Raw genomic sequence first — 10,373 nt, forward strand, 5'->3', positions numbered from 1 at the left:
TGGGGAGAACAGTTACTATATGTCAAAGACTCTAATGACACATAGTAGGATTCCACAGTGACTGTGTATGCACAAGATTGATCATGCATGGCTTTTATTATATTCTTCATAATGGTTGTTTTTCATGTTCTTTTCTCCCCATTAGAATTTGTGCTCATGTTCTTTTCTCCCCATTAGACTTTGTGCTCCTTGCGGGAAGGAAACTGTGTTTCATTTCTGTATGGGGCACACAATAGGTACCCAACACCTGTTTACTGAATGGAGACATCCAGGAATGAATGAATGAATAAATGTCAGGGTCCTTCCTGCTGTGCCAGGGGATAAAGGGAAAAGCAGTGTGGGGTGGATGGCCTAAAAGGATAGGCTGCCTGCAGAGCTCAGCCTGGCCTGCTTCCTACACCCACAAATCAGAGCCTTAGAAATTGTCCAGTCAACTTCCTCACTCTGCACAGTTGAAAAAATTAAGGCTCAGAGAGAGGAAGGCACTTGCCCAAGGTCACGTAACTCCTTAATGACAGAGACAGAATTGAGAATTAGAACTCAGGTTTCCTGCCCTCCAGCCTAGGGCATTGCACACACTTCACTGCTTCTCTGGAGCTGTTCTTTTAGGGAAGGAAGATGGTTCAGTGAAGGCCAGTTCCAATGCCCTCCCCTCTGCCCTCTGTTAGTCCTTTCCCACATCTGGCTTCAATCTCTTCCCTTTCCCCCTATTCCATTCCTCTGGAAGTCTAGCTTCTGCCTTAACCCCTTCACCACGCAACTGGGAGTAAGGATCTTCTCTAGGGTTCCAAGAATCAATTTCCTCTCCCCACTCCTGTGCCCCGGGAACTTGGGGGAACCAGAGATGTGTGTGTGTTGGGGGTGCTGTTGGTTGAACCTCGGGCACCTAGTCCACGGAGAACAGATGGAGAGGGGTTGCGGCATAGATTCTCCCAGGATGGGAGCGCGGGAGGGAGGTGCAGTGAGCAGGGCTGGGAGCAGGGAAGAGGTGTGGGGAGTCCCTGTTGCTTTACCCCTTCGGGGGGTGGTTATTAGGTAGGCTTGGGAAGGCGGAGTTTGGGGGGCTGGGGGCGGGGCTCAGCTGCGCTGGGAGGAAAGGGGGGGCGCGCTGGCTCCAGCTCGGCTCAGACAAAAGGCGGCGGCGGGAGCGGGCGGGAGGCGGAGCGGCGCCGCGAGGGCCTCAAGGTGACACCCGCCCCCGGCCCCGGCCCCCCCGGCCCGGCCCCCCAGCCTGCCTCCCACCCTCAGCCCCCAGCCCCTTACTCCCGGTGCCCTTTCCGGGCCCCCTCCCCCCCGGCGGGGGGTGGGGAGCAGCGAGGGCCCCGCCCCCTCCCGTCCTCTCCCCAGGGCCCGCGCAGGATGCCCCCGGCCCCTGGCAGCCCCCTGGGAGGTCCTGAGCTCGACGCGCCCCCTCTACGCCATGTCCCCCCCTGGCTCGGCCGCGGGAGAGAGCGCCGCCGGCGGCGGCGGTGGCGGTGGCGGCCCCGGGGTCCCGGAGGAGCTCACGGCGGCGGCGGCAGTGGCGGCGGCGGACGACGGCCCCGCCCGAGAGGAGGTGAGAGTCTAGGGCGCCCCTTTCCCGGGCGCGGCCGCAGCCTGGCCCCCCATCCCCCATCGCACGCGGCCCCCGCTGGTTCCGCCGCAGCGCGGCCGGCGCCCCGCACCCCGAGCCGGCCGCTGCAGCCGCAGTCCCCGCCGCCGCCCCCACCCGGCGGCCGGAGCTGTCCGCGGTGCCGGGGAAGGGGCCGCGCCGGGGGCGGGGCTCAGGGGTCCCGGGCAGGGGGAGGGGCCTAGGGGCGGAGCCTCGCGGACCCTGGGCTTATGAGAGAGGGGGCTATGCTCTACCGGGGTGGGGACAGTGGCGGAGATCCTGTCTCACAGAGGGGGATGCTACCTTGAAGGCCAGGAAGGGCGACTTGTACGGGCTACAGAACGAGGAGGGTACCATGGGGAAGTGTGGTGTTACCTGATCTGGGACCCTAAGGAGGTCAGATGTGTACAGGGGGGCCCGCCTGTGGTCATGGGAAGTGAGTGTGTGTGTGTGTGTGTGTGTGTGTGTGTGGGGGGGGGGGTGTGCACCTCTCTCTCACGAGGCTCCTGCTGCTTCCTCATCTCCCTAGTTGGGGTCCCTAGTCCTCAGTCCTCTGAACCTGAAGACAAAGAGACGGAGGAAAGTCCCAGGAGCACCCCCACTCCAGCCTCCCATGCACACTTGTGCACACGCATGCACCCTGTACTAGAGCAGAGGCACAGAAGCGGGGATGGGCCTGCAGGTAAAGCCCCTTTCAGAGGTACCCACATGGGGACAAGCACACAACCAGGTAGGCACACGAAGGGGCCCATATGTTCATACCTCCTAAGGACAAGGCTCCCCGAAAGGCACAGGTACCCTAATCTCCTTGTCCACATGTACTGTGTGCTATTTCCTAGCTCGCCTAACTATCCATACTTCTAGATCTAGGGCCCGATGCCTATTACTGTACTCTTCTTTTCCACTCTTTTCGTCTCTTTCCTGGCTGGCCTCTAGGTCAGGCCTGAGGAATTGAGGGGGTAAGTCAGGATCCCAGCAGGAGGTTGTGTGTGTGTGTGTGTGTGTGTGTGTGTGTGTGTGTGTGTGTGTGTGTTTGGTGGGGGATGGGTTCCTAAAACTAGACAGCAGAGAGGAGGGGTGGGAAAACAGAGGCCACTACAAGAAATCAAACTCAACACTCAATTAGGATGTGGCTGCTGGGGGCCAGCACCACGGTAGGCACCTAGGATGCAAAGAGAATGAAGCGTGGGCCCTCAGGAGTACCCAATGTAGTGGGGAGCCAGACATGTAAACAACTCCTGGGCCAACCCTGGGACAGAATGTGCCAGGAGCTTTAACAGACAGGCTCCAGGAGAGTACTAAAAATAATTTTCTCTTGACAAATTGCTGGGCTTCAAACATCGTCCTCGCTACCCCGGTCCCACATCCCCTATGCCTGTCCTCTCCTCAGCCACATGCCTCTGCCCTTCTGGATACCTCCTCCTGGACTGCCTGCCGCTCAGGGACCCCAGCCCCCTCCCTCCCATCCTAGGACAAAGGGAAGGATGTCAGGGTGCAGGAGGGAGACTCACAGGGGAACCAGGGTCCAGAACATGGGGAATGAGACAGGGCCTGGGGTTCTCTGGAGGTCCTTCTCCAAAGCAGGTGTTAGGCTAATTGTGAGGGTTAGGGAGGTGGATGGGTCAGAGGGGATTAGCTCCTCTAGAACCTAGGACTGAAAAAATTCTGGAAGTGAGGACCCCACTTGTTAAGTGGGGAGGTGATGTCAGTGGGTCCCTCCCCCTTTTCTAGAGGACCTGGAAGGGGTCTGGGCTGGGGACCTGCCTTCGCTGATGCCTGTCTGTCCTCCCCTGTCTTCCCTGTCCACATCTTCTCCTGTTTCATTGCCATCTTCGTGTTTGTCTTTGGATGCTCGCTGGGTACCATCCTATCCATCTGTGTTTGCTGCCTGGGCCTCCATCTCTGGCTCTGATCCTTCTCTGCCTCTTGGGGTGTCTCTCTCTGCACTTTCCTGTACTGGCAATCCGGTCCCCTTTCCTGTCCTCATGGCTTGCTCTGTGTCACTTCTGTTTCTACCTCTGGCCCCTGGCTCCCATCTTGGTCTCACCTTTTCTCTCCATACCCGTTTCTCTCTGCCTGTTATCTCTGGTGCTGGCCTCTGCCCCTCCATCCCTGTATCCATCTCTGTGCTGGGTCCTGCCTGCTCTCACTTCCCACTCATCTTGGCCCCTCTCCCTGCCCACCTGAGCAGCAGCGTCCCATCCAGCCCTCTTTCACCAAGTCCCTCTGCCGTGAGTCCCACTGGAAGTGCCTCCTGCTCTCGCTGCTCATGTACGGCTGCCTGGGGGCAGTGGCCTGGTGCCACGTCACCACAGTGACGCGCCTCACCTTCAGCAGCGCCTACCAGGGCAACAGCCTCATGTACCATGACAGCCCCTGCTCCAACGGCTATGTCTACATCCCCTTGGCCTTCCTGCTCATGTTGTACGCCGTCTACCTGGTGGAGTGTTGGCACTGCCAAGCCCGCCATGAGCTGCAGCACCGTGTTGATGTAAGCAGTGTGCGGGAGCGTGTAGGCCGCATGCAGCAAGCCACGCCCTGCATCTGGTGGAAGGCCATCAGCTACCACTATGTCCGCCGCACCCGCCAGGTCACCAGATACCGCAACGGAGACGCCTATACCACCACCCAGGTGAGGAGCTGGTGGGGAGTGCAGGACATTCAACATGGGAGGTGGCACTTACGTGCTGCCTCACTCCCTCTCCACCTCCCTGGGGGGAAGGTGGGAGGAGCAAAAGGCAGCAGCGAGCTCCCATGAGCATTGCAACAGCAGGGCAATAGCAACAACCATAATCATAACAGCAATAACTGACCAGGAGCCAGGCTCTGCTCTAAGCATTTTACACACATCAAATCATTTATTTAACCCTCATAACAACCTTGTGAGGTAGGCAGGTATTCCCATTTTGCAGATGAGGAAACTGAGGCCTGGAGAGTTTAAGTAACGTGTCTAAGGTCAAATAGGCAGTATGTGGTGGAGATGAGACTTGAACTCAAGCAATCTGGCTCCAGGATCTATATACTGTTCAGTGCTTAATGGATCTATTTAGTGATTAATGGCAGAGTGTGGTGGCTCAGGCTTGTAACCTCAGCACTTTGGTGAGGCCGAAGGATCTCTTGAGCCAGGAGTTTGAGACCAGCCTGCCTGGCGGCAACATAGTAAGACCCCATCTCTACAAATAATAAAAAGAAGTAGCTGGTGTGGTGGTATGCACCTGTAGTCCCGGCTAATCAGGAAACTGAGGTGGGAGAATCGCTTGAGCCTGGGCAGTTGAGGCTGTAGTGAGCTGTGATTGCCACAGTGCGAGACCCCATCTCAAAAAAAAAAAAAAAAAAAAATAGTGCTTAATGGCTGGAGATGGCTTCACATGCCCAGTATCATAGCATGCTCTCACCTGTTCAGTGAGGTGACTGCTACCGAGTTCTGTTTCACAGGTATGGACACCTAAACTCAGTGACTTGTCCAAAGTCTGCTGCTCTTAAGTGGTAGTGCTAGGCTCAATCCCAGCTTCCTGGATCTCAAGTTCAAGGGTCTAAGAGGAGGTGGGCGTAGGAAGTCTCACTGAGAGTGGGCAGGTCAATCAGCACCTATTGTGGACTTGCCAGGATGAGACATACTGGGGTCCTGGAGGAGACGTTCCCAGATGCAGGCCATCTATCTCAGTATAAGGATCAATAGACAGAAGCCTGGGGCGGGTGAGAAGCAGGAAGGAGGCTGAAGATAGCTACAGCGTGAACAGGGAGACTAGAGATACAGGGGTTCTTAAGGGAGTGCCTCTGGGGAACTCATTTGGAAACACAATTGTAAAAGGGAAGAAAGAAGAAGAGGAGGCTGTTTGTGGTGATGTGGGGGCACTTTGGAAAACAGAGGCAGTGGCAAATGGATCAGGCAAGCCAGAGCGGCAGTTCATGGCCAGGGCCTGACCCCTACAGGAAGCAGGGCTTAGTTAAAATTTAAATGCCCGGCCGGGCGCGGTGGCTCACGCCTGTAATCCCAGCACTTTGGGAGGCCGAGGCGGGTGGATCACGAGGTCAAGAGATCGAGACCATTCTGGCCAACATGGTGAAACCCCGTCTCTACTAAAAACACAAAAAATTAGCCAGGCGTGGTAGCGGGCGCCTGTAGTCCCAGCTGAGGCTGAGGCAGGAGAATGGCATGAACCCGGGAGGCGGAGCTTTCAGTGAGCCGAGATGGCGCCACTGCACTCCAGCCTGGGCAACAGAGCCAGACTCCGTCTCAAAAAAAAAAAAAAGAAAAAAGAAAAAAAAGTAAATGCGCACAGGTAGGGCTGGTTCTAGTCTGGTCCTCACGTCTGATTACGCAGAGGGCGTCAGTTGCTCTCTAAGTCAGACGGAAAGATCCTAACCAGCTCCAGCCGGCACCTAAACCAAGACAGACTTAGGGTCCGACCAGGCAACCAGAGCAGCGATGGGGCGGGAAAGGGTGAGTGGGCAGAAGCGGGCACCGCTGACAGGCTCCGCGCGACCCCGCTGCCTGCCCCCCGCGCCGCAGGTCTACCACGAACGCGTCAACACGCACGTGGCGGAGGCCGAGTTCGACTACGCGCGCTGCGGCGTTCGCGACGTGTCCAAGACGCTGGTGGGGCTGGAGGGCGCGCCGGCCACGCGGCTGCGCTTCACCAAGTGCTTCAGTTTCGCCAGCGTGGAGGCCGAGAACGCGTACCTGTGCCAGCGCGCGCGCTTCTTCGCAGAGAACGAAGGCCTGGACGACTACATGGAGGCACGCGAGGGCATGCACCTCAAGAACGTGGACTTCCGTGAGTTCATGGTGGCCTTCCCGGACCCGGCCCGGCCGCCCTGGTACGCCTGCTCGTCGGCCTTCTGGGCCGCGGCGCTGCTCACGCTGTCGTGGCCGCTGCGAGTGCTGGCCGAGTACCGCACGGCCTACGCGCACTACCACGTGGAGAAGCTCTTTGGCCTGGAGGGCCCGGGCTCGGCCAGCAGCGCAGGCGGCGGCCTCAGCCCCAGCGACGAGCTGCTGCCCCCGCTCACCCACCGCCTGCCGCGGGTCAACACGGTGGACAGCACGGAGCTCGAGTGGCACATCCGCTCCAACCAGCAGCTGGTGCCCAGCTACTCTGAGGCGGTGCTCATGGACCTGGCGGGGCTCGGGACGCGCTGCGGCGGGGCGGGCGGCGGCTACGCCCCCTCGTGCCGCTACGGCGGGGTAGGCGGCCCGGGCGCGGCGGGCGTGGCTCCCTACCGGCGCAGTTGCGAGCACTGCCAGCGCGCAGTCAGCAGCTCGTCCATCTTCTCGCGCAGCGCCCTAAGCATTTGCGCCAGCCCGCGGGCCGGCCCGGGGCCCGGTGGGGGCGCGGGCTGCGGGGGCAGCCGCTTCTCGCTGGGCCGACTCTACGGCTCCCGGCGCAGCTGCCTGTGGCGCAGCCGCAGCGGGAGCGTCAACGAGGCCAGCTGCCCCACGGAGCAGACGCGGCTGTCCAGCCAGGCCAGCATGGGGGACGACGAGGACGACGACGAGGAGGAGGCCGGGCCGCCGCCGCCCTACCACGACGCCCTCTACTTTCCGGTCCTCATCGTCCACCGGCAGGAGGGGTGTCTGGGCCACAGCCACAGGCCGCTGCACCGCCACGGCTCCTGCGTAGAGACCTCACTGTGACCTCCCGCCCCGGAGTGGCCCGCGCCGTCCTCCTCCTTGCCCCTCGCCGGACTGTGCTCCCTGCGCGACGCAGGGCGAGTCACCACGGTGACTGAGGCCGCGCAGGGGGCAGGGAAAGGGAGGTGAGGGCCTCAAGACAGACCTGGATGGGGCCGAGACCCTCGCTGTCTCTGTACATAGAGACCGATGGGTGGGAGGGGGTCGGCTGCTCCCCAAGATCCCCCTGGCAGAGTCATTCTTCCAGCCCCACCCCTGAGTTCCTAAAGGGACACCTCCCTCCTGTCCAGCCCTTCAACAGATCTGTTGGATGACAACCGTGCCGTGGGCCCCGCGTTGGGCCTTGTCTGAGGGGCCACCCTGGCGTGTGGATGGGAGCTTTAGAGGCTGTGGAGAAGGGAACTTGGGGCTTTCCTTCCTCCGTGGCCTCACTCCCCTGGGGCCTCCCTCTATGGAGGGGGCGATGGTTTGGTGACCAGCAGGCTGGATTCCAACTAGCTAATGCATTCAGCGGGTCTGAGGCTGGGGCCAGGTGTCAGCCCCAAGCCTCCATCCAACACCGTGGAAATGTTGCTGCCCTCTTCTTGGCGCTGACCCCAAGATTGGGGTTTCCTTTCTGCAGCTCCCTCCACTGTTGTTTATCTAACTGGGCCCCCACTCCAGGTCCAGAGGGACTGTGCTCACCGCACAGATGTCACTCACCTCCCGCTCCCTGGTCCTGCAGAGCTGTTGCCAGGGTGCAGTGGGGAGGGGAGTGAAATGTGGAGGACTGTGTACCTCAGTCCTCTCTCTAAACTCCGCAGCCTCCCAACAGGGGCCTTCTCACCTGGGTTCTGAGTGTGTACCCCTTTTAGAGAGTGAGATGCCACCCAGGTGGCACTCATTAAAGCTGGCCAGCACGAGTGACTAAGGGGAGAGAGCATGACATAGACCTGGGTGACAACGGGGACCTCTGGAAGCAGGTGGGAGTAAGAGAGGAGAGGGCAGTGGAGGGTAGAGGAAAAGGACCTCCAGAGGTGGGGTGTCTGTGGGGGCGGCCTTTGCCTCCCTAAACCTGTGCGGAGGAGTGGAGTGTGCTTGTTGCTCAAACACATCTCTGGGGGACTGAGGACATTGTCACAAGCCCCAACTGGAGAAATAATTCCAATGGCAGGGTCAGAGGCAAGCATTCTCTAAATCTTGCCCAACCCTTCCATCCTTCCCTATCCTATGAGCTGAAGCCCTGCTGTGTGTCGCAGGGTCTTCAAAGGGGCATCCTGCCACCACCCCAGGGCGCTGGCCCCACGTCCTGTTCCCCTAAAGCTCTGACACCGCCTTCTCTCCCTGTGCTCCCCCCACCACCTCCACCCTGATGTGCTTCAGTGTGCATGTCTGTGAACAGCCCTCATGCCCTGCCAACTCCCCTGGCTAAAGTCTCCCCAGCAGATTTAGCACCCAGGGATTGAGCTCACATTTCAGGCTAGAGAGGATAACCCTTGGGCCACCCACATCTCTCACCCCTGATGCTTCTTACTTCGCCTGAGCCATCAGAACTCCTCCTTACCCTCCTTTAGCCCCTCTCATCTTCCTCCAGCCCAGCTAGGTCTGCACCACCAACTGTGTGGCCTCCACCTATGCAACATCGCCTCTGGCTCCCCTTCCCTTCTTCCTAGAGGGGAGTGTGAGGGGCCCAAATTGTGGGGATACCATGGCCCATGGCTTCTAAAGGGTTTAGCTTTACTTTCAGGTAAAGGTGGCTGAGTGAGGAGGGAGAAGAGGCTAGAGAGGGGGAGGCTTGGGCGGGGGAAACAGCTGCCCACCCGGTTTTCCTGGGCAGCAGTGCCCACCTGCCTACTAGCACTGAACCTGCCTGGACCCAGAGTCTGTGCTCCTTGGGGGCCTGGCGTTTGGAGCACCCTTCTTTCCTCTGAATGGACATCTGTGAGGTACAGGTGGTGAGCTGCAGCCTCAGGTTCCATTTCTTAGCCAGCTGGCACCTGGATGTCATGCTTTGTGTGGGGACAGCCTGGCCACCTCAGGGCTCCAAGGAAGGAGGAACGTGGCTCCTCCTCCCTCAGGCCTGTTCCTGAGACAGAGCCTGGTCTCAGAAGAGGGGAAAGGGGACCTCTCTTATTATTTTGGCCTGTATTGACCATTTCTGCCTAGGTCGCCTCAGACAGCCTCATCTCCCACACATGCACAGACTTAGAGAGAAACCAATTCTTTGGTCTATTTTCTTGGTAGCTTTACTGATTGCCAGGGAAAACGAAAACCAGAAAATTAATCTCTAAAATTAAACTTTACACTGAATGTTCTTGTTTCTCTAATTAGAACCTCTGCTAGCAGCTGTGGCTATACACACACACACACCCTCACACCTACACGTTTGCACTCCGGAACTGTCAGAGGGTGTCAGGCACAGACAGACTCTAGGTTGCCTGGACAGGCACACACATGCAGTCACTCCCAAGCCCCCTTTGGTGCTCTGCTCAGCGCCTGCTTAGCGGAAGGAGTCCCTGGAGAGCAGGCACTCTTGGACTGGGGTTGTAGCCTATGACCTGCCATTTGGGGACACAGTTCTGGAGGCTCTGGGCCAATCAGCCTGAGGAGGATGGGCAATGGCGCTCAGCCTGAATCAGTCAGCTAGGTCTCTTGTGGCCCTGCGGGCTGATGTGATTGCTGTAGGTGTGGCCCCAGGGTAGACAGCTACAGAGTGATGGGGACTCGTGGAGGGCACCTGGAAGGCTCCATGTGTCCTGGGGACAAGGGCTTGTGGGGTGGGCTGGGCCTGGCTGGGGAGAAGACAGGTCTCTGTCAATTGGGTGCATCACACTGTGGCCTTTTTGTCGTGGATTTAAGCGCAAAGATTGTACAAATCAAACTGGTGGATAATAAAGTCGTGGATGACTCACTGACTTCCTGTCCCAGTGTGGCACTTCTTTCCCTCCCTCCCAGGGAAGCTCTCTGGGGTGGGTGGCAGGGATTGTGTCATCCTTCCCTGGAAGTCGTCATCTACAGCTGCCTCCCCAGAGGAGTCCACTGGGTCTAAGCTCTTGGTGTCAGCTCGTTGTCCCCTTCCCAGGTTGGAGTTGGGGAACTAGGGGATGGCGTGGCCTGTGGAACTGGATCACTTAAAGCAGAGTCAAGCAACAGGGAAATGCATCTACA

At 58.9% G+C, this 10,373-nt stretch overlaps 1 protein-coding gene across 2 annotated transcripts; it reads left to right on the plus strand.

The window, feature by feature from the left end:
- The first annotated feature begins 974 nt into the window (after positions 1 to 974).
- Positions 975 to 10,120, plus strand: TMEM151B (transmembrane protein 151B). Of its 2 annotated transcripts, XM_055263059.2 has the most exons (4): positions 1,467 to 1,555; positions 2,121 to 2,273; positions 3,783 to 4,223; positions 6,105 to 10,120. In XM_055263059.2, exons 2-4 carry the CDS (start codon positions 2,262 to 2,264, stop codon positions 7,227 to 7,229), a joined length of 1,578 nt encoding a protein of 525 aa, XP_055119034.1. In that variant the 5' UTR covers positions 1,467 to 1,555; positions 2,121 to 2,261; the 3' UTR covers positions 7,230 to 10,120. The 2 variants fall into 2 exon arrangements, with proteins under 2 accessions (XP_055119033.2, XP_055119034.1); XM_055263058.2 differs by lacking the exon at positions 2,121 to 2,273 and having other exon boundaries at positions 975 to 1,555.
- Positions 10,121 to 10,373: the final 253 nt, after the last annotated feature.

This window comes from Symphalangus syndactylus, chromosome 23 (genome assembly GCF_028878055.3).
Source record: "Symphalangus syndactylus isolate Jambi chromosome 23, NHGRI_mSymSyn1-v2.1_pri, whole genome shotgun sequence".
Lineage (NCBI taxonomy): Eukaryota > Metazoa > Chordata > Mammalia > Primates > Hylobatidae > Symphalangus > Symphalangus syndactylus.

Bases quoted from the DNA above. Each gene is read 5' to 3' on its own strand.
- TMEM151B (XM_055263058.2), top strand. From the start codon at position 1,421: ATGTCCCCCCCTGGCTCGGCCGCGGGAGAGAGCGCCGCCGGCGGCGGC. The intron at 1,556-3,782 runs GTGAGAGTCTAG...CCACCTGAGCAG, and splicing joins ACGGCCCCGCCCGAGAGGAG to CAGCGTCCCATCCAGCCCTC. The intron at 4,224-6,104 runs GTGAGGAGCTGG...CCCGCGCCGCAG, and splicing joins ACGCCTATACCACCACCCAG to GTCTACCACGAACGCGTCAA.